This window comes from Odocoileus virginianus, chromosome 6, assembly GCF_023699985.2.
Source record: "Odocoileus virginianus isolate 20LAN1187 ecotype Illinois chromosome 6, Ovbor_1.2, whole genome shotgun sequence".
Lineage (NCBI taxonomy): Eukaryota > Metazoa > Chordata > Mammalia > Artiodactyla > Cervidae > Odocoileus > Odocoileus virginianus.
The window spans coordinates 40095746-40120291 of NC_069679.1; the positions used below are offsets into that span (position 1 = coordinate 40095746).

The following is a 24546-nucleotide window of genomic DNA, read 5'->3' on the forward strand; positions in this document are numbered from 1 at the left end:
GTCAGGAGGCCCTTCCGCAGGCTGATTGGATGAATTTGCCAGACCCGTTTGTTGTCATAACAACAGGTTGTTTTTTTCTGCTTGGTGTATTTTAAAAAAATCTCGGCTCGTAAGGTAAACAAAAATAAAATTCCTCACTAGAAAAGCAGACGTAGGACGCCTTCTCTGGATTTTGACGCGACCTCAATTACGGATGTCTGCGTTTGTACAGGGTGCGCGGAAGTTGGTTCTACGGAACACCCTATAAATGCCATTTCTGATATTTACTCTTTTCCCATAAGTTTTGCGTTGAAGTTAGGTCGGATTGGCCTGCCTAGGTGGTGGAACAGGCGCCCATGGGTCCTTTAGGGCTGCGCTGTGTTAAGTGGTTGAGATGCAAACGTGTGCTTAAGGAGTGGGAATTGTGGTGTTTACTCTAAAGCTAAGATTCTTAGGAGTTGGGAAAAAAATGATAAATGCGGTTTGTGTGACTTCTGATTCAAGTAAACTCTTCATTTTGTCGCGGAACCTGGCATATCGTTTCGTGTGTGTTGTGATCAGTGCTCAGTAAATATTTGTCGAATAAATTATGATGTGCCGAAGATTTTAAAATGAAAAAGACAACTGAAGTGTGATACAGCCTTGGGCAACAGGGTGGGAGGATCAGGTCAAGACAAGAAAAGAAGAAAGAAAAAGTGAGAGGAAGGGGAAAGAGGAGAGGAAAGGAAGGGTCGAAGGCCCAAAGTAAAGGTAGTGAAATGACTTCTGATGATAGGCTCCCTCTAAGAATTTGAGCAAGATTTCCCGTCACTCCTACTCTTTAAAAAATGGTTTATCTCTCTGTTACTGGGGTGCTAATGAGCCTTAAATAAAGTGATCTGAATTAAATTCCTTCTCTTGGATCTAACATGACTACACCTGTTTCCTCTTCAGTTCAGTTGCTAAGTCGTGTCCAACTCTTTGTGACCCCATGGACTGCAGCATGCCAGGCCTCCCTATCCATCACCAACTCCTGGAGCTTACCCAAACTCATGGCCATCGAGTCGATGATGCCATCCAACCATCTCATCCTCTGTCGTCCCCTTCTCCTCCTGCCAGTCTTTCCCAGCATCAGGATCTTTTCAAATGAGTCAGTTCTTCGCATCAGGTGGCCAAAGTATTGGAGTTTCAGTTTCATCATCAGTCCTTCCGATGAATATTCAGGACTGATTTCCTTTAGGATGGACTGCTTGGATCTCCTTGCTGTCCAAGGGACCCTCCAGAGTCTTCTCCAACACCACAGTTCAAAAGCATCAATTCTTTGGTGCTCAGCTTTGTTTATAGTCCAACTCTCACATCCATACATGACTACTGAAAAAACGTAACTTTGACTAGGTGGACCTTTGTTGACAAAGTAATGTCTCTGTTTTTTAATATGCTGTCTAGGTTGGTCATAACTTTTCTTCCAAGAAGCAAGCGTCTTTTAATTTCATGGCTGCAGTCACCATCTGCAGTGATTCTGGAGCCCCCAAAAATAAAGACTCTCACGGTTTCCATTGTTTCCGCATCTATTTGCCATGAAGTGATGGGAACGGATGCCATGATCTCAGTTTTCTCAATGTTCAGTTTTAAGCCAACTTTTTCACTCTCCTCTTTCATTTTCATCAAGAGGTTCTTTAGTTCTTTTTTGCTTTCTGCCATAAGGGTGGTATCATCTGCATATCTGAGGTAAAACAGAAATAATTGCAGCTACTAAGTGGCATGAGAAGATGTTAATGTATCCATCATCCTAAAACTAAAAATTAGATATCCAGTGAAGAAGTATTGGGAAGGGAAAATAGATGTTTAGGGCACTGGGCTTGTGAGTAAAATTATACTTTTTCTTTATTGTTATATTTTTGTGGTAATATCAAAAGCTACAACTATAAAACAATCCTTATCAACTCTTAGGGCTTTGTAAACAGAAATGTAACTAATGGTAAAGTGCTTTTATTAACTGATTTGACACTGTTAAAATTGAATAATTTAATTCATATTAGACATACTGTATTTTCATTTAAAGTAGAGGTACTATTTCTTGTGGCTTATCCCTCATTGCAGCTAACCTAGAACCTTACAAATAAACTTTTTGATTCAATCTCTTGTTTAATGCATTATAGTCCTATATTTTTATTTCCTATTCCCGTCTTAGATAACATTGATCACTCTTCCTATATACTAATTTAAATAAACTTTCTCATAGAATCCTCTTAGTCCTTAGATCCCAGTTTTTAGTATTATCCCAATTTGGGGGGCATTTTAAAATTGATATATAATTGATATACATTAGCTTCATATGTATAACATAATCATGTAATATTTGTATATATCCCAAAAGGATCACAAAGAGTCTCGCTAACATCTGTCATGTGTTATCCCAATCTAACAGATAAAGAAACTAAGACTCAGAACAGTTGTATGTCTTGGCTGCAGTCACGGTCCTTATGGGTTTCAGAGCTAGAGTGTGTACTCAAGTCTGATTTCAAAGTCTCTCCTCTGTATTTACCATTGTCCTCTCATTGGCTTCCCTCATGGCTCAGCTGGTAAAGAATCCACCTGCAATGTGGGAGACCTGGGTTCAATCCCTGGGTTGGGAAGATCCCCTGGAGCAGGGAACAGCTACTCACTCCAGTATTCTGGCCTGGAGAATTCCATGCACTGTATAGTCCTTGGGGTGGCAAAGAGTCGGACTTGACTGAGCGACTTTCACTTTCCCTATTTACATTTGGCAGAAACAGTGGCAAAAGCTTGAAATAGTCATCAAAGGGAATTGAATAGAAAATTAACCAAGGATAAATTTCCTGAAGGCCAGTCTTTCGCAGTATGGTAAACTTCTACATGGTCAATTCACTTTATTTCATTTCTTGGTCAAGTACTGCTTCAAATACTGGAGTGGATATGGAGTGAGGAATATTGCAGGCATAGAATGCACCCTAAGCAAAAGCACAGACCACCAATATTGGACTGGCATGATTGAAGACATGGTGAGTGGTTTCGTTTGGCAGGAGTTATTACGTTTCAAGGTAGGTGTTGCCTAGTATCTTCCAACCGTACAAAAGGAAGTCTGAGACATATTCTGAGATTCCTACACAAATGTTTAGGTCCTGGACTGCCAAACGGGAACTCTTCAGACACTAAGATTCCTCAGTCTAGGATAGAGTCTTACAGTTTTGGCTGTCAGGACTACCCTTCTGAATCACCAGAGATTTGCTTGCTGTTGGTCAGACCCTCTTCACTTCCAATTTCTTATTCAGCTACCAACCTCATTCTCCTCCTTGGGATTCTTTTCTCAGATTTCCAGGACCTTCTCCCATTTTGAAAACTTCACAGTCAGCCAGTCACTGTTGATGCGGAACTCAGGAACTTCAGGAGGAAAAAACTGTCCCTGGGTAGGTCAGAGCTAGAAACCCCACCAACTCTCCTAGAAGACCCATAAATAGGCACCAGGACAATCTTGAGCTCAGCATAGTAACTGCTTAATTTGATCACACATTCCAGCATATAAGCTCCACAAGGGCAGGGGAGTTGGTTTTATGAACCATTCTAACTCTAGTGCCTAGAACAAATAAGACGCTTATTTATTGTTGAATTTTATTAGGATTAATGTGGGTTATGTACTAGATTATCATAAAATTCTGAAAGCTCAGCTCATGATCATAGTCTCTATATCCTTGAAGAATACTTTTTTACTTCTGGGAAACTTTCAGCAGCTGTTGTTCCAGATCACAGTGAGGGCATAAAAGGTCCAATTTAATCCAAATCATTAACAATTACAATTTTCATCAGGTGACTTTTTATCAGAACCCTGCTATTTCCTAATTACTACCATGTTCTCTTCCTCAGTTACTCTTATACTATTTCTATCCCCTACTGTAACTGCCTACCTTTTTCTGATTTCTTCTTCTCTCTCTGAACTAGCTAGAAGATAAATTTGCTATATTAGAATGTCAGTGTTTGCAAGCACTGTAGGAAACACAGGGAAGAATAAAGTATTAGTCATGCCCTCAAGTTCAAAACAAGGAAGAGGAGACACAGGAACAAAATTATTTTAAGAGGCAGAACCTATAAAATACTGAGCACAGTAAGATTAATTCAAAATGGGGGTAGAGGAAGGAAGGCTTACAAAAAAGGGGACATTTGAGCTGACTTTTAAAGGAGGGGTTAGATTTTAGCAAGCAGAGATAGCAAAGGCATTCAAGTAGAAACAATGAGAATCTACAGGAAAACTAAGTAGTCTGAGGCATTTGGATTATAGAAATGTTAACGTTCATCTCTGTACTCCAGCTTGTAGGAGGCTGAGAGGAGCTACCCCAAGTCCAAGGTCAGAAGCGGAGGCCGGGAGGAGATATCCCACGTCCAAGGTAAGGAGCAGCAGCTGCGCTTCACTGAAGCAGCCGTGAAGAGATACCCCACGTCCAAGGTAACAGAAACTCCAGTAACTCAGTAGGCACTGAGAGAGGGCATAAGAGGGAAGACAGTCTGAAACCACAATCACAGAAAACTAACCAATCCGAACACATGGACTACAGCCTTGTCTAACTCAAAGAAACTAAGCAAGGCCACCCAAGATGGACGACTCATAGAGGAGAGGTCTGACAGAATGTGGTCCACTGGAGAAGGGAATGGCAAACCACTTCATATTCTTGCCTTGAGAACCCCATGAACAGTATGAGAAGGCAAAATGATAGGACACTGAAAGATGAACTCCCCAGGTTGGTAGGTGCCCAACAGGCTACTGGAGATCACTGGAGAAATAACTCCAGAAAGAATGAAGAGATGGAGCCAAAGGAAAAACAACACCCAGTTGTGGATGTGACTGGTGATAGAAGCAAGGTCTGATGCTGTTAAGAGCAATATTACATAGGAACGTGGAATGTTAGGTCCATGAATCAAGGCAAATTGGAAGTGGTCAAACAGGAGATGGCAAGAGTGAACATCGACATTCTAGGAATCAGTGAACTAAAATGGACTAGAATGGGTGAATATAACTCAGATGACCATTATATCTACTACTGTGGGCAGGAAATGGATTAGAAGAAATGGATTAGCCATCACAGGTAACAAAAGAGTCCAAAATGCAGTATTTGGATGCAATCTCAAAAACGACAGAATGGTCTTTGTTCATTTCCAAGGCAAACCATTCAATATCATGGTAATCCAAGTCTATGCCCCGACCAGTAACACTGAAGAACCTAAAATTGAACAGTTCTATGAAGGCCTATAAGACCTTTTAGAACTAGCACCCAAAAAAGATGTCCTTTTCATTGCAGGAGACTGGAATACAAAAGTAGGAAGTCAAGAAACACCTGGAGTAACAGGCAAATTTGGCCTTGGAGTACACAGTGAAGCAGGGCAAAGGCTAATAGAGTTTTGCCAAGAGAATGCACTGGTCATAGCAAACACCCTCTTCCAACAACACAAGAGGACTTTACACATTGACATCACCACATGGCCAACACCGAAATCAGACTGATTATCTGATTATCTGGTTGATTATCTGATTATCTGGTCAGCAAATCAAGATCAGGACCTGACTGTGGCTCAGATCCTGAACTCCTTATGCCAAATTCAGATGTAAATTGAAGAAAGTGGGGAAAACCACTAGACCATTCAGGTATGACCTAAATGAAATCCCTTATGATTATACAGTGGAAGTGAGAAATAGATTTAAGGGACTAGATCTGATAGACAGAGTGCCTGATAAACTATGGACAGAGGTTTGTGACACTGTACAGGAGACAGGGAGCAAGAACATCCCCAAGAAAAAGAAACGCAAAAAGGCAAAATGGCTATCTGAGGAGGCCTTACAAATAACTGTGAAAAGAGAAGAAAAAAGCAAAGGGGAAAAGGAAAGATACACCCATTTGAATGCAGAGTTCCAAAGAATAGCAAGGAGAGATAAGAAAGCCTTCTTCAGTGATCAATACAAAGAAATAGATGAAAACAATAGACTGGGAAAGACTAGAGATCTCTTCAAGAAAATTAGAGATACCAAGGGAACATTCCATGCAAAGATGGGTTCAATAAACGACAGAAATTGTATGGACCTAACAGAAGCAGAAGATATTAAGAAGAGGTGGCAAGAATACACAGAAGAACTGTACAAAAAAGATCTTCATGACCCAGATAATCACAATGGTGTGATCACACACCTAGAGCCAAATCCTGGAATGTGAAGTCAAGTGGGCCTTAGAAAGTATCACTACAAACAAGGCAAGTGGAGGTGATGGAATTCCAGTTGAGCTATTTCAAATCCTAAAAGATGATGCTGTGAAAGTGCTGCACTCAATATGCCAGCAAATTTGGAAAACTCAGCAGTGGCCACGAGGACTGGAAAAGGTCAGTTTTCATTCCAATCCCAAAGAAAGGCAATGCCAAAGAATGCTCAAACTACCGCACAATTGGACTCATCTCACACACTAGCAAAGTAATGCTCAAAATTCTCCAAACCAGGCTTCAGCAGTACGTGAACCATGAACTTCCAGATGTTCAAGCTGGTTTTAGAAAAGGCAGAGCAACCAGAGGTCAAATTGCCAACATCCATTGGATCTTTGAAAAAGCAAGAGAGTTCCAGAAAAACATCCATTTCTGCTCTATTGACTATGCCAAAGCCTTTTACTGTGTGGATCACAATAAACTGTGGAAAATTCTGAAAGACATGGGAATACCAGACCACCTGACCTGCCTCTTGAGAAATCTGTATGCATGTCAGGAAGCACCAGTTAGAACTGGACATGGAACAACAGACTGGTTCCAAATAGGAAAAGGAGTATGTCAAGGCTATATATTGTCACCTTGCTTATTTAACTTATATGCAGAGTACATCATGAGAAACACTGGACTGGATGAAGCACATGCTGGAATCAAGATTGCTAGGAGAAATATCAATAACCTCAGATATGCATATGACACCACCCTTATGGCAGAAAGTGAAGAACTAAAGAGCCTCCTGATGAAAGAGAAAATGGAGAGCGAAAAAGTTGGCTTAAAGCTCAACATTCAGAAAACTAAGATCATGGCATCTGGTCCTATCACTTCATGGCAAATAGATGGGAAAATAGTGGAAACAGTGGCTGACTATTTTGGGGGGCTCCAAAATCACTGCAGATGGTGACTGCAGCCATGAAGGTAAACGATGCTTACTCCTTGGAAGGAAAGTTCTGACCAACCTAAACAGCATATTAAAAAGCAGAGACATTACTTTGCTAACAAAGGTCCATCTAGTCAAGGCTATGGTTTTTCCAATAGTCATGTATGGATGTGAGAGTTTGACTGTAAAGAAAGCTGAGCACCGAAGAATTGATGCTTTTGAACTGTGGTGTACGAGAAGACTCTTGAGAGTCCCTTTGACTGCAAGGAGATCCAACCAGTCCATCCTAAAGGAGATCAGTCCTAGGTGTTCTTTGGAGGGACTGATGTTGAAGCTGAAACACCAGTACTTTGGCCACCTGATGTGAAGAGCTGACTCATTTGAAAAGACCCTGATACTGGAAAAGATTGAGGGCAGAAGGAGAAGGGGAGGACAGAGGAATAGATGTTTGGATGGCATCACCGACTCCATGGATATGAGTTTGGGTAAACTCCAGGAGTTGGTGATGGACAGGCAGGCCTGGCATGCTACAGTCCTTGGGGTCGCGGAGAGTTGGACACAACTGAGCGACTGAACTGAACTGAAAGATAAAGCTGCTCAGCTAAAGATCCAGAAAATGAGAAACCATGGAAAGTTTTGAAGAAGGATGATGATTTGCTTAGAACTCTGTTTTAGAATGCTGCCCCTTGGGGCAGCATGAAGAATGGACTATGGAAAAAGTTTTCCTAGCTGAGATGTAACTAAAAATCTGATTTGTATGAAATGTGGAGAAAAAAAATGAAAACAGGTAGGCGAGGCATTTCAGGAGAAATCACAGAATCTTGGTAAATGACTATAAATACGGATGACAAGGGAACACAACTGCAAGGTAACTTAAAATTTTTGAATGGTTAGGTGAAAATTTTCTTTCAAATGTTACAACAAATAAGTAGCTTTCAATGCTAATTTCTTTGAGGGGAGTAGCAGGTCATTTTTCTTACAAAAAGAAAGTCTTTTTCCTCTCCTTTGCTGGCATCAATCTTGACTACTTTCATCCTGACCAATGGGTCACCATTATCTATCCCATGAAGTTGTAATCTGATCTGATAGAGTGCCTGAAGAACTATGGATGGAGGTTCATGACATTGTACAGGAGGCGGTGATCAAAACAATTCCCAAGAAAAAGAAATGCAAAAAAGCAAAATGGTTGTCTGAGGAGGCATTATAAATAGCTGAGAAAAGAAGAGAAGTTAAAGGCAAAGGAGAAAAGGAAAGATATACCCATCTGAAAGCAGAGTTGCAAAGAATAGAAAAGAGAGATAAGAAAGCCTTCCTCAGTGATCAATGCAAAGAAATAGAGGAAAACAATAGACTGGGAAAGACTAAGAGATCTCTTCAAGAATATTAGAGATACCAAGGGAATATTTCATGCGAAGATGAGCACAATAAAGGACAGAAATGGCATGGACCTAACAGAAGAGATTAAGAAGAGGTGGCAAGAATACACAGAGGAACTATACAAAAAAGATCTTAATGACCCAGAGAACCACAGTGTTGTGATCACTCACCTAGAGCCAGACATCCTGGAATGCAAAGTCAAGTGGGCCTTAGGAAGCATCACTACAAATAAAGCTAGTGGAGGTGATGGGATTCCAGATGAGCTATTTCAAATCCTAAAAGATGATGCTGTGAAAGTGCTGCACTCAATATGCCAGCAAATTTGGAAAACTCAGCAGTGGCCACAGGACTGGAAAAGGTCAGTTTTCATTCCAATCCCAAAGAAAGGCAATGCCAAAGAATGCTCAAACTACTGCACAATTGCACTCATCTCACATGCCAGCAAAGTAATGTTCCAAAGTCTCCAAGCTAGGCTTCAAAAGTACATAAACTGGGAACTTCCAGATATTAAAGCTGGATTTAGAAAAAACAGAGGAACCAGAGATCAAGTTGCCAACATCTTTTAGATCATAGAAAAAGTAAGAGAATTCCAGAAAAACATCTACTTCTGCTTTATTGACTACACCAAAGCCTTTGACTGTGTGGATCACAACAAACTGTGGAAAACTCAAGAGATGGAAATACCAGACCACCTTACCTGCCTCCTGAGAAATCTGTATGCAAGTCAAGAAGAAACAGTTATGGGAAAGGAGTACGTCAAGGCTGTATATGGTCACCCTGCTTATTTAACTTATATGCAGAGTACGTCATGTGAAATGCCGGGCTGGATGAAGCACAAGCTGGAATCAAGATTGCTGGGAGAAGTAGCAATAACCTCAGATATGCAGATGACACCACTCTTATGGCAGAAAGCGAAGAGGAACTAAAGAGCCTCTTGATGAAAGTGAAAGAAGATAGTGAAAGCTGACTTAAAACTCAACATTCAAAAAGTGAAGATCATGGGGAGGGTGGTAGGAGGGGGGTTCAGGATGGGGAACACATGTAAATCCATGGCTGATTCATGTCAATGTATGGCAAAAACCACTACAATATTGTAAAGTAATTAGCCTCCAACTAATACAAATAAATGAAAAAAAAAAAAGTGAAGATCAGGGTATCTAGTCCCACCACTTCATGGAGATAGATGCGAAAACAATGAAAACAGTGACAGACTTTGTTTTCTTGGGCTCCAAAATCACTGCAGATGGTGATTGCAGCCATGAAATTAAAAGACGCTTGCTCTTTGGAAGAAAAGCTATGACCAACCTAGACAGCATATTAAAAAGCTAAGTCATTACTTTGCCAACAAAGGTCAAAGCTACGTTTTTCTAGTAGTAATGTATGGATGTGAGAGTTGGACCATAAAGAAAGCTGAGCGCTGGAGAATTGATGCTTTTGAACTGTGGTGTTGGAGAAGACTCCTGAGAGTCCCTTGGACTGCAAGGAGATCCAACCAATCAATCCTAAAGGGATTCAGTCCTGAATATTCATTGGAAGGACTGATGCTGAAGTTCAAGCTCCAGTACTGTGGAGTTCTTTGCACCTGATGCGAAGAACTGACTCCTTAGAAAAGACCCTGATGTTGGGAAAGGCAGGAGGAGAAGGGGACAACAGAGGATGAGATGGGTGGATGGCATCACGGACTCTATGGACATGAGTCGAGCAAGCTCCAGGAGTTGGTGATGGACAGGGAGCCCTGGCGTGCTGCAATTCATGTGGTTGCAAAGAGTCGGACACGACTGAGAGACTGAACTGAACTGAACTGAATCTGTTGCTGGCTTAGCAGGGTATATGGTTATGTCCCAGTCTGTTGTCTGTTCAGTAGCAGGGAGACCCAGAGAGGTAGAAATAAACACCTTTCTATTATGAGCCTCCACTGAAAAGGATTCTTTAAAATCTGGACCTCAAGCTTGTGGATCATCCAAGCTTCTTTGTTGTTTGTTTTGTTCTTTTAATCTATTAAATGCCTTGTATAAGCAAGGCGCTGCGCATGCTAATTAGAAGAAAAACAGGGGGGTCATTAAAAACTGCACCCCTGGGACTTCCCTGGCAGTTCAGTAGTTAAGACTTTGTGCTACCAATGCAGGGGGTGCAGTTCAATCCCTGGTTGGGGAACTAAGATCCTACATGCCGCATGATGCTGCCAAAAGATTGAAACAAACAAACCTGAGTTCCTGCGTTCATGGTGCTTAAAGTATAAGGTCCATGAAAGGATAACAGTAAAATTTACTCATCTTTAGAAGGTGAGTATAAAAATATGAGGTCCCTTGAGGATAATAAACCATTGACTCAAGTTTTAATATTATGCTGTTCAATTATTCATGCGTTTTCTCTTTTCTGCTATTCCAGATAAACATTGTAAGACACTCTAATTTTTGTCTCATATACTAATCAGCTTTGGTGAAATCTTGAGGAGCTACAGAATGCAGAGAATGTCCCAGTAGGCATATGAAGCTTTCTTTTCACTAACCAACCCCATGCTGAGCTAAACTGTGCCTGCGGGGTATGCAGGCCTAATGGGACATGAGAGCCAATCCCACTCTCACACAGAAGGTAGAGTGAAGACTATGTCTCATTTCACTTCAGTTTGTATTCCTTTTTCAACTCATTCTTTCCATTTTCACACCTGTTGTTTAGGAAACCTGTGCACCCTTAGAAAATGCCACCATTCCAAGACCTAACTCATTAGCATGAGCAAGTTCAGATTCATTCTGTACTTCTTTAATGCTCAGGTCACATCCAGAGTGATGATCACTTTTGGGTACCATATTTTGTGTGTGTGTGTGGACTGTAGTCCACCAGGTTCCTCTGTCCATGGGATTCTCCAGGCAAGAATACTGGAGTGGGTTGCCATTTCCTGCTCCAGGGGATCTTCCCAACCCAGGGATCAACACTGTGTCTCTTGTACCCCCTGCATTGGCAGGCAGATTCTTTACCACTAGAAATATCCCGAAAAATAGTGACAATAGATAAGAGCCTTATGATCCAGTTTAAACAACAGGGTTCTAAGGATAGTCCACTTGGAAAAGACCCAAATAAATCAAGATAGCTGTCTTATAGTATCTGAAGAGCTAGTATGTAGCAAGAAACCACTTATTTTTACACTGCTCCAAAATATAGGATAGGATCCTACATTGTAGGAACATGTAACAAAGGAAAAGAATTAATGATTTTTTAAATAATTAATGATTTCAACAGTTTACAAAAAAAAAAAAAAATGTGCTTCTTCAATAAGTAGTGACCTCATCAGCCCTGGAAGAATATAACTATAGGCATACATAATTGGATTGGTTGGGGTTCTTCAGAGATAGAAAGATAGGGAATTGGCCCACACAATTATGAAAGCTAAGTCCTGCAATCTTGTCTGCAAGCTGGAAATTCAGGAGAGCCAATGGAGTAGTTCCAGCCCAAAGGCTGGTAGACTAGAAATCCAGGAAGAGCCTAGATCTCAGTTTGAGAGCAGAGATAGGAGAAAAACAATGTCTCGACTTGAAAGTAGTGAAGAGAATTCTCCCTTACTCATGGGGCGCAGGAGGAGAAGAGGAGAGTCTCTTTGTTCTGTTAAGACCTTCAACCGATTGGATGAGGTCCATCTATATTAGGGAGGGCAAACTGCTTTACACAGTCTACAGATTCAAATGTTGATCTCATCTAGAAACACCCTCAAAGATAGACCCAGAACAGTTTTACCAAATGTCTGGGCACTCAATGGTGCAGTCAAACTGACACAGTAAATTAACTATCACAATAACCATCTATCAAGAACACTGAAGAAAGAATTTCTAAATTACACAAAGATAGGGCAGTCAAAGGAAAAGAAGCATCTAGCAATATCCAATTTCTTTTTCTCAAATATCAGCATAAGGAAGTCAAAGTTCCTCCACCACTGATTCCTCTCATGATTACACTTCAGAGAATAGACTGTTTGCATATATGGCTTCTCCATATGTCGGGCTTCCCTCGAAGCTCAGTTGGTAAAGAATCTGCCTGCAGTGCAGGAAACCTGGGTTCAATTCCTGGGTAAGCAAGGTCCCCTGGAGAAGGAAATGACAACCCACTCCAGTATTCTTGCCTGGAGAATCTCATGGACAGAGGAGCCTGGCAGGCTACAGTCCCTGGGATCGCAAGAGTCGGATACTACTTAGCAACTAAACCACCACCACATATGCTAAACTTCGACTTGGGGGGGAAAAATAAATGTGTTCAGGAAGTTTGTACTAGGAATTCTAACAAAGCAATAGCACTTGTTTTATCTCACGGTGATAAATTAAAGATGGTCATAATTTTTTTGCTGCTGCTGCTATTAATAGACACAGTCTATTTCCCCTCCCCTTGAATCTGGACTAGCCTTGCTTTGACTCACAGAATATGGCAGAAATGATACTGTGCAGTTCCAGACCGAGGTCTTAGGAAGAACGGAGGTTTCTTCTTAGAGCTCTGACCCACCATGTGAAGAGTTCTAGCTATCCCTCACTAGAGAGACCACATCAAGAGAGAGAAATGCCCAGTGAGTCTTTGGCTGTTCCAGCCAACCCTACTAAAGCATCAGACATCGAAGGGAGGCCACACTGGACACTGCGTCCCAGTAGAGCTCCCAAATGAATGCAGTCACATGAAGAACACAGAAGTCACACTACACTGACACATGAGCTATGCTTGCCCAGCTCTGCCCACATTTTAAAACGATGAGCAATTATAAATTCTGTGTCTAAGTCACTAAGATTTGGTGTGGTTTGTTACATAACAGATAACAGACATATTTACCTGGCGGTATTCTCAATCCCTTACATCAAATAAGCTTTTCTGTTTGCTGGAATAGTCCTTTATCTTATTGCTTACTATGGTCTCACAGCTTAGGAAAACACAGCACAATAGGTAGGATTTACAGTTATTTGTAAAGGCTGAATCTCAAAAACATTATTCTTGGAAATTTTTTTCACACAGGAAACTTCAGTGCCTGAGTCATGTTCTTGCATTTGGCTATCTTCTGAGGGCAGTTTATTTGGTGCTGAACCATGGATCAGATGTAACTGAGAGCTCTAGGAAGCCCTGAGCTGGTCTCATAGAATTTCTGGCCACAGAAGTCCAAGGTCTGGAGACTGGATCTTGATATAGGGGATAAGACAATTACTAACTGTATCATTTTAAAAATATGTACACAAATTCTTGCTATACCTTCCTTCAAATGCTGGAACCCAGTCAACTCCTCCTGCGTAGAGGCTATACTTAGTAACTTGCTTCTAATGAATATAATGTGTCAGAAATGAGAGTATAACATCAGACTAGATGAAAAATCTTTCTGTGGGTTCCTCCTTGCTCTCTCTTTGTGGTCATTTGCTCTGGGGAAACCAGCTAGCCTGCTGGGAAGACATTTGAGCAGCCCTATGAAGTGGCCCTTATAACCAGGAAGTGAGGTGGGGTCTCTTGGCCAACAACCAATAATGAACCAAGTCTCCTATCATCAGCCATGTGAGTGAACCATCTTCCAAAGAGATCATCCAGACCCAGTAATGACTTCAGATGACTGCAGCCTCAGCTAGCACCTTGACTGTAACTTCATGAGCCACCCTGAGCCAGAAGTACCAAGCTAAGCCGTTTCCAAATTCCTGATCCACAGAAACTAAAATGTTTGCGCTTAAGCCACTAAGTTTTATGGTTACCAAGCAATAGAAGGTAATACAAAGCTTTGGGATTTGGGGCATGTGTAGCTAACAGTAAACGAGGAGCCTAGGAACATCATAACTTATTCTCTAAGCAAATACTAATAGAATGGTAGTCTCTAGATAGTTCAATGAACACATCCATCTCTTTTTAAGGGCAAGCTGGGAGACTACCACATCTCTTTCAATTCTCTTGTCAAAACTCTTCTTAAAGAGGCTCTTAAGAATCTAAAGAACAGAACCCTTAGGATAAAAGGTTTGGAGCATCCCATATTATGGGCAGGTTGGAAATCTGAGTGTCTTGAGCTATTCTGCCAGCCACATAGGCCTTTGCAGAAGCCAACTCTTTCTTTCTAAATAACACAATGGATCAGTAAAAATCTATAGAATTTTATTTTCAAAGTCCCCCCACCCACCCCGCACACATATTGAATATTGCCACCTAAGGTAAAACTGACTTGGCGTAGCACACAATGAAAATCAGTGAATCTAAACATTGTTTTATTTCTTGATTATGCCAAAGCCTTTGACTGTGTAGATCACAACAAACTGTGGAAAGTCTTCAAAGAGATGGGAATACCAGACCACCTGACCTGCCTCCTGAGATATCTGCATGTGGGTCAATAAGAAACCATTAGAACAGGACATGAAACAACAGACTGGTTCCAGATTTGGAAAGGAGTACATCAAGGTTGTATATTGTCACCCTGCTTATGTAACAATGCAGAGTACATCAGGCAAAATGCCAGGCCAGATGAAGCACAAACTGGAATCAAGATTGCCAGGAGAAATATCAATAACCTCAGATACGTAGATCTAAAGAGGAACTAAAGAGCCTCTTGAAATTGAAAGAGGAGAGTGAAAAAGCTGGCTTAAGACTCAACATTCAAAAAACGAAGATTATGGCATCCAGTCCCATCACTTCATGGCAAATAGATGGGGAAACAATGGAAACAGTAAGAGACTTTATTTTCTTGGGCTCCAAGGAGCACTGCAGATGGTGTTTGCAGCCATGAAATTAAAAGACGCTTGCTCCTTGGAAGAAAAGCTATGACCAACCTAGACAGCATATTAAAAAGCGGAGATATTACTTTGCCAACAAAGGTCTGTCTATTCAAAGCTATGGTTTTTCCAGTGGTCACGTATGGATGTCAGAATTGGACTATAAAGAAAGTTGAGTGCTGAAGAATTGATGCTTTTGAACTGTGATGTTGGAGAAGACTCTTGAGAGTCCCTTGGACTGCAAGGAGTTCAGGCCGGTCAATCCTAAAGGAAATCAGTCCTGAATACTCATTGGAAAGATTGATGCTTGAAGCTGAAACTCCAATAATTTGGCCACCTGATGTGAAGGGCTGACTCATTGGGAAAGACTCTGATGCTTGGAAAGATTGAAGGCAGGAGGAGAAGGGGATGACAGAGGATGAGATGGTTAGATGGTATCACTGATTTGATGGACATGAGTTTGAGCAAACTCTGGGAGTTGGTGACGGACAGGGAAGCCTGGCATGCCGCGGTCCATGAGGTTGCAAAGAGTTGGACATGACTGAGCGATTGAATTGAAGTGAACCATTCTCTGTAGTGATGATAAAGGATTACAAGAGACATGCAGTTTGTCTGGGCTAATCAAAAGCTTCCCCTGAAAGCCTACACCTTCTACACAGTCACAGCTCTCAGCCTAAGAATAAAGCTTAGAAGCAGCTAATACAACAACATATGCAGCTCAGTAGTGTGCTCAGTTAACAGTTAACGGGCACCAGATTTCTATATAACACAATTTGATAGGGGGGAAATTAGTAGAGATTGAGGAATTCTAACTGTTAATTTCTCCATAATATTTCTTTTAGTTCAGAAAGGGTGAATGGTTTCATATCCTGTGCCAACTCTGATCCACTGGCAGTAGCCTAAAACACAGCATTAGACGGTTTTTATGGGCAACTATGTGCCTCATGTGCTTTCAAGGCAAAGGAAGAAAGCACACATGCTCTGAATCTTCCATTCCTCTGGTAGAAGAAAAAAGGCCAACCTATCAGAGAAGGGCTGAAAATGATTGCTCATTCTTATCTAGTAATCAGTTGGTGGGACTCAGTAAGAGAAAGATTGCAGTAAACACTGATCTATGGTCCAGCACCTGCCTTTGCTATTATTTGTTATCAAGGGCAAGCGAATCTGGGTGGTGGGGTGGGACGGAGCAAGCACTGGGAGAACTTAAGTATATCCTATATGCAAAGTTCTTTATACTCATCTCATTCAATTCTAATAACAAACTATTTCTATTATAGGTAAGAATGATGGAGTTCAGAAAGCTTACGTTTTTTAGAGTTACACAATTCAAAGCCCAAGTCTGTCTGACACCAAAGACTATATTCTTTTCAAAATCTCGAAAGATCAACTGTATAGCCTATGAATCTGTACAGGATATGGAAGAGAGAGATGAGATTGTGTCCAGAAGGCACAACCACAGAATTGGTAACATTTATTTTTCTTAAAAGAAACATGTTTTGGACATAACTCTTATTTCTAAGGAAATGAGTGAAATCTGTAACTGAGAGAAAATATTTCAACCTTAATACATGCAATATTGTGACATGTGAAGTCTTGAATAAGCAAGAAAATTTACTGTGTTTCCAGAGGTTTTGGAAGTTAAATTAGAAATCAGGATGCAATAATAACCTAAATGGGAAAAGAACTTGGAAAAAGAATAGATACATGTAATACACATAACTGAATCACTTTGCTGCACACCTGAAACTAACAAAACATTGTAAATCAACCCTACTCCAATATAAAATAATTTAAAAATTTTTTTTTTAAATCAATTTTTTCTACATTTTCTACATTAGTAAATGTTACATTGAGTAATTGTCAGTGTAATTTCTGCATTTTCTACAAAACTAAGTTATTCTCGTTTATGAAAAACTAATAATGAAATGTCCACAGAGTCGACATTTTAATCTGTTACAAATATTAATAGCATTTTTAAAACAGAACTAGTTTCCTGTCAAATTGTTATGATTCAAATGATGAAACATGCTAGCAGCTAAAAATTACCAGATAAGAAAAATGCTTCAAGTATCACTTTATCACTTCCATTTTAACAAAAATGAACATTAGGATTTGCTGACAAAAGAATTTTAGTTTCAAAGAATTTGGATAGCTATCACTGAAATTTTCACTTTGACATAAGATGTAGCAGGATATGGAAGACACCAAAACAAAGCACAAAAAGGTAAAATACTAAAAATTTCCTACCATATTTGGTTCATCACTAATCACATTTTCCTGCAACTGTAGTAGCTTAAGAAGCTCCTACATAGTTCAGGTATATGCCACAAATACTTGCACAAAGTATTTTAAAGTAATGATAGTTTATATTTTTAAAAAATCAGTAGCAAATGTTAAACAAATCAACAATTTAGTTGTGCATCTAAATCTGATGTAATATAAAAAATAGAGAAATCTATATGTATTTGTGTTTTGGGGAGCATCAAGAGGCTCCGTTGTATAGAATTCTCCCCATCTTATCCCTTGGCCTGGACCATGGCTTTTCCACTGCTAAAGTCCTACATCTAGGCTACCAGAATACAGGCTACTAGCTCTTCTCCTCAGTAAGATGGCAAAGTCTCTCTTTTTCTCTCTCATTCTGCCACCCCTCCCACAACCCTTCTACAACTGCTGCTAGTATTCTTATTGTGTTATTTTATATCCAATTTTCTTAACCATAATCCACCCTTGATCTCTAACACATACTATGCTGAAGCATGTTGATACTGACAATTACTCAGTGTAACATTTACTAATACATAAAAAGGGCAAGTACCCATAACTGAATGAATACAAACAAAATCTAGGCAAATGTCAACCTGAGTGAGATCACTGTTTTTGAATCCCATAATGTTCAATGTAGGCAGTTTTATAAAAGTGAATTATGAAACACAAAGACAATAGAAATATAAGTTATTTATTAATCAATCCACTTACAAAGCAGGTGGCTTAATGCAAGCTTATTGACATCTTCACATATGATCCATGGGAACATGTCTTCCACATACAGACAGTGATGTTACTGACTGATGCATTTGCAATCTGGGGCATATTAAGCATATTTAGACAAATAAAATTAGGCTATCCTGTATATGAAAGTATCTTGATAATATGCATCCTGAAGTGGATTAAAACTTTCTCCAAAAGAGAAATGTTAGTACATTAACTTAACTTTAATATTCTATATTATGCAGTAAATCTTAACTATAGAAATTAAAATTTTTAAATCAGTGATCGACTCTTGGTAATGTATGAAGTGGGAGTCTAAAACCAGAGCAACAGTAGGTTGACAGTATAATTTGTGCCTCACAGTATCTGCAGATTTACTGTTTTCAAGCTTAAAGAGAAATAAAACAAGAGACATGTAGATTCAGCTGACTTTATTTATCTTTAAACTAATAAAAATCCCTTTAAAAGTGATTCTGGGACCTTTAGAAGATCTATCAATGCACAGATACCTGCCGATGACTGCAATTCTAAATCCTGACTAAATGTGTTTACAAAACTCAATGTAAGCAGATATCTTTACTATGCGTGCTTAGCAGAAGACTGAATGAAATTCTACATGTCTTCAATTTCCCTAAAATTTTGTTAAATCTGCAAGTATATACAATCCAGCTAATTGAAATTAATATTTAGTGTTCATCAGAGCTGTTTCACAGCAGCAAAAATTGAATCTGGGAAATAAAGTTCTAAACAATGTAGGAAAAAGATAAATACAATAGGAACAGCAGTCTAAATGTATGGTATTAATATTCAACTCTATCTGTATTGTGCTAAAAGGAAAAGGATACACCAAGAAGAATTCTATTGATCACTCTGGTGATATGAGTACCACCTGCATCTGATTGAAAATGGTTTGTATTCTGTTCCCGGTATCAAGGATGGTATTGAACTCAGAACTCCGTATTGTAAATATACAGCAGCCATTTTGTCCTAATTAAGGAATGTCTTAATACACAATATTATCATCTTCTAGAGGATCTTTATACATTAAACTAAAGTACATGATTGATTAAATTAAACGTTAGTAATGGATAAAAAAAATTCATAATTCTCAAGACCTGGTACTATGTAAAAAACAAAAAGACCACAAAATTCTACTTACTAAAGCAGCTAATCTTGCCTGCAAGTTTAGGGTCACAAGCCCATAATATGTGCAAAGAAATGCAATACAAGGAACCATGCAAAAATACAGTAAAATGATACAGGAAAAATGTCAAATCTAGAAAAAAAAAAGCTTTTATAAATACATCGAAATCAACTGTATACATAAACTGTGGGTCTAGCATTAGTTGTACCATGTAGCAGAGCCAGCACTCCTAAGCTCAAGGCTTCCGAATCTGCGCAGGTAAGTCATGCCATCTTTGGTTGACTGCAGTACCAGGAAGGTGGGAATGAGAGGGAGGGTAAGAGTTCTGAAACATGGTGTCAACTTTCACTTGGCAGCTGGGCCTCAATGTCCACTCTGCAAATGGGGCACTTCTTATTGGTGATCAACCACTGGTCAACACACACTTGGTGGAAAAGGTGCATACAGGGAAGGCGTCTATCATAAGGAAACAAAACAAAAAGCAAAAGTTAATTTTAAGACAAGTGCAGTGGCATTTAAACAAATGATACATATAATACTTCAGTAACGATCTGGAGTTACTGAACATTTTCTCTTCTGTTAAAAAAAAGAAACAAAAAAACCCTCCCTACTCAAGATTATATACCTACATTAAATTAATACTTTGGGCAATATAATGTATTAATGACCAAGATAATTAAATATCACAGCTAAAGAATCAAATTATATAAAATCTCAAGAATTTTAAGAACAACTACAGTAACAATTATTCCAGCTTTGTTTCTATACATGAGCTGCCAATGTATTGGAGTTGGCAATATGTTCCCCACAACATAATACTGTAAATATATTTTTAATATCAAATCACTGTATTTATGAAGCACTTTCAAAAAAATTCTCACTTAATTCTCTCGAAAGAATTATATAAACATACAGCAGCCATATCATACTAATTAAGGAATGTCTTAATATGCAATATTATTTTCTGTCTAGAGGATCTCTTTAACACATTAAAGTACATGATTGATTAAAGGTTAATAATACTGTTTCATGAGATCATTTGCATGTTATATCATACTATGCTACTCTTTTAAAAGCAGATTAAACAGATATGTATGCTTTAGTACACTATAGTATCAATTAGAAATAGAGAAATAAAGCTTCCGTGCACTAATATGCTAATGTTAAATCTAACAGTAGAGTAAAGATTACTGACTTAAGTGTCAATTTCAACTTCCACCACTGTTGAGTTGTAATACATTTCAGAATTCATATTTTGTAAAAATAGCTAAAAAGAGGTGTTCTAATTTCTCCCTGCACAGTATTGTCAATACTGTAAAAAACAATTATCTATATTTATAAATCTTTGTTGGAAATAAGTCAAACAACCTTCAAACAGCTTCAAACCCTCAAACAGCTTCAAACAACCTTCTATGTGATATAGTAGACAATAAAAGTTTGTAACTTTTCTCTCTCTCTTAGTCAACTGAAGAAATATGATACAGGTGTTATATATGTTATAGAACTTGCTTCATATGGGATTATGTTACATTAGAAAAAACAGAATAGGAACAAAACAGTTACTTAACAGATTATAAAAAGGAAAGTCTAAAATATTTGGTTAGCATAACAATACTTTCTAAATCACATAGTTACAAGAAGAAAACAGTCTACAAATTGAGAGGAAATTTTAGGACAAGATCACTTTATAAAAGATGATATAAAACAAACTGCATGGAGCTAATCTGGATCCCTCTCTTTAAGCTTTAGAGAAACATTAATATACATGTTTTGGCCTCCAAAGTGTCTCACCTCTCAAGTTCTCTGTCCTGCAAGATTCAGATAAGACAATACTGACCACAAAATCTCCCTGGTCAAGTCTTGGTGTGGCCCTAAAACAGGTAGTATATTTCTCTTTGATGTTAATACAGAAACTTAATCTTTTTACTATTTAATTCACTATTACAAGGCAATTCTACATATCAGAGACTGGTAACAGGGTATGCTAAAGTAATCTTTATTTGGTTTCTGATCTGCTTTATAATAAAATTCCTCTTTTTTTGGCTGTGTTGCAGGTCTGTGGGAGATTAGTTCCCCGACCAAGGACTGAGTCAGCACCCTCAGTAGCTCAAAGTGTAGAGTTCTAACTACTGGGCGACAAGAGAATCCCCTCAAATAAAATCTCTTGTACAGTTTTGACAATGAATTTTAGATAGTGTTTAGTTACCTCACATCTTCACCTTCCTCTAAAATAGACAAACAGATAGTACATTTTTCCTCTGTGTCTTCCTCAGTCCCTTCTTCCCCATCTTGTTTGCAGTGCAGTTTCCTCTGTGAGAACCAATCAGTTGTTACCTTGTTAGTAGAGATGACATTATTGAACAACTGAGTAAAGTTTGTGTTTATTTTAAAAACAAAACAAAACAAAACCATACATTCACCCACAATATATTTCCCAGATAAAATTGCCATGAATTAAAGGATGAATTAAGTGACTATTATCAACGAAGTGTTCTCTTAAGACCCTTAAGTAATCAGCATCAAAATTAAAAGTAACAGAAATTCATTAGTCTGAAATCTATCATTTCTAACCCACAATCAGGATCATATATACTATTTTGTCCCATTATGAGGCACAGCCAGATAAACTTCGTTTCATTAATAAATGTTTCAGATAAAGTTCAAAAATGAACGTCAGTTACAGTATTTAGCTTAAACAGTTGAGATGACTTACATTTAATGGTAATACCCCATTAATACTCTTAGGAAAAGGGTGAAAAATACAATGAACAGTCATTTTCACACTTCATTAGTCTCTATAGTATATAACAGTTTGTTGAAAGAAATTTATTTAACATGCCTACTCCACATCTTCTACATGTAACACTACATAAGGAATATAAGGGTAGAATATAAGAAATGTAGGTCAATTAAGTTCCCATCCAAACAACTGACTAGCTAAATTATGGTACCACTATAGGATGGAATTCTGTATAAGCTATTAATAAGAATACGGGTCATCTGTAGGTGCTGATATAGAATAAAAAGAAAATGGACAAAAACTGTATGTATATTATCCCCTTTGAGTTATTTTTAAAAGTGGAAGAAAAAATATATACATATGCACATTATTAAAAATGCGTGGAAGATTACCTAAGAAATCTTTAAGCATGATTTTTCTTCTGGGAAGGAAAACTAGGATCATTAGAGTAACATACTTCAATTTACAGTTTTAGATTTTTTAACCATATGCATATATTGTTTTAACAATAAAAAAATATAGTTGATAGACTCCACAAACTTGAAAAAAGTCCACGATATTAAATGTTATGCATTTCAACAATAATGTAGATGTTTCATAGAATAAATGCTTACCTTTTTGTATTTATGTGGATATGTACATCTTTCAATTGTCCCCTGGGATGCTCCACGATTAACATTTCCTAATCTTTCTTCTAAATGAATAAGTTCCTAAAGAAGAATAACTAGTATTAAAAGCCAGTATGATTATTCCTTGAGCAGCACAGTCAGTATTGTAAAAGCAATAAAGTACCATATTTATAAACATGCAATGTAAATAGAGTATTCAAAAACCCATATATGGTAAGGCAAATGGCTGTTTGTAATTATTTCTCAGCTAACTGAAGTGGTATGGCAAAGTTATCTTTGTAGGCTAGAGCAACGTATTACCACATGATCCTATATAAGTCAGTAAGCATGTATGCATCTAGAAGATGAAGTCACTGCAGTAAAATAGGGAAACAAGTCAAACAATAGTTCTTGACTCCAACTTCCAAACTGACATGAAGAAACAAAACATTAATCATATTTAAATGATCTGTTCTTCCAGAAAAATTCAGATATTTAGCAAAAAACTGAATTACTTAGGTTTCTTTTTCTATAGCAATGTTTCTCTAAATACTAAGCTTAGTCAAAAAGCATTAGGCATTGATTATAGTAGAAAAATATTTTAAAAACCTAAATGTTTTTCTAGAAGAATGGTTAAATAAATTATATTCATCCACCCAGGAGAATATCAGAACTATCAAAAACAATGTACTAGTCAAAAAACTGATAGTACTTATTTCCCAGATATATTGCAAAGAGTAAATTTATACAAAAAGTGTTATCACTAAATTCTAATGTATTACAAGCATCACACAGGTTCAGTAAAGCATATCAGTCTAATGCATTTAAAAATTTTTTAACTTCTTATTTTGTATTGGGGTAGAGCCAATTAACAATGTTGTGATAGTTTCTAGTGAACAGCAAAGGGACTTGGCACATACACATACATGTATCCATTCTCCCTCAAACTCCCCTCCCATCCAAGCTGCCACAAACATTGAGCACAGTTCCACGTACTGCATTTATTTTTAAAAAAAAAAAAAAAAAAGCATTAAGGTTTTTCTTGCACATTTAATGGTATGGTTCTTTATCTGATATTTATATTTATTTAATAAATTTCTACATTCTTCTATTATTAGATATTTTCAATTATGCTTCTGCAATATTTGGGTAATTTCTGATGCTGATTAATATTACTTATAAATCTTTCTATAACAATCCCTAGAAGCAATATAGATGTGTTACTGCCTTTTGATCCCCAGTCACTGCAGCAATCCTATAGTTATAACTATTAATATTACATATACTCTCTTTTTGCATTACAGATACTGTGGCAAATATCATTAATGCTATTACATACCTCAAAATTGCCCCTGAAAGGACCTCTGAATGATGTTCCATCCAAGCCTGATGAAATGTAACGAATGTGAGGATAGCCTGCCATGTCAGGAACCTATTTTAAGAGAACAGGTAAGCTAAATGAATTAAGAACAGGCTCAAGTTTTACTGCTACCATTGAATAATTCAGATATTCAATTTTCTCCATCTAGCTTCTCAAAAAAATCAACTTCAGGAAGAATACATAACTCCAAAAAAGGCATTCCGTTAACAGGTTCCTCTTCAAAAATGATCTCGTTTATAATAACTTTTAAATTATCATCAGAAGGAAAAAAATAGAAACAGCAGTTCCATGAGACAACAGATTCTCTTCTATTTGATTTATTTTGCACAAAGAATCCTAAGTAGAGAATACTCAAACCTAAGAATGATGCTCTTAGTAGCCTAAACATACAAAGAGTAAAATTTTTATAAGATCTGGTCAATTTCAGAGAGCTTTATTGTACAGTATTAAGAAATAGAAATGCGTAAAATTTTCTAACAAAACTTAATTTCAGGATAAAAGTTTTATTTCCCTTTCTCTA

The 24546-nt window shown here is 38.1% G+C and overlaps 1 protein-coding gene and 1 long non-coding RNA gene across 10 annotated transcripts in view; one reads left to right on the top strand and one right to left on the bottom strand.

The window, feature by feature from the left end:
* The first annotated feature begins 12 nt into the window (after positions 1–12).
* Positions 13–24024, top strand: LOC110125928 (uncharacterized). 2 transcript variants are annotated; one of them, XR_011488266.1, is made up of 5 exons: positions 13–114; positions 3291–3386; positions 4282–4358; positions 10853–11056; positions 23950–24024. It is a non-coding gene; the product is annotated as an uncharacterized lncRNA (long non-coding RNA). The 2 variants fall into 2 exon arrangements; XR_011488267.1 differs by lacking the exon at positions 13–114 and adding an exon at positions 124–212.
* Positions 18101–24546, bottom strand: part of RNF111 (ring finger protein 111) — an 89620-nt gene continuing 83174 nt past the window's right edge. For 5 of the 8 annotated variants that reach the window (XM_070469221.1, XM_020882526.2, XM_020882532.2 and 2 more), the window contains exons 11-14: positions 23985–24077; positions 22652–22747; positions 21504–21631; positions 18101–19753 (exon numbers count right to left, since the gene is read on the bottom strand). In XM_070469221.1, the coding sequence (XP_070325322.1) occupies positions 19636–19753; positions 21504–21631; positions 22652–22747; positions 23985–24077 (435 nt within the window). In that variant the 3' untranslated portion in view covers positions 18101–19635. The remainder of the gene's footprint in view (positions 19754–21503; positions 21632–22651; positions 22748–23984; positions 24078–24546) is intronic. The other 3 variants (XM_020882531.2, XM_020882535.2, XM_020882534.2) reach the window with 1 other exon arrangement.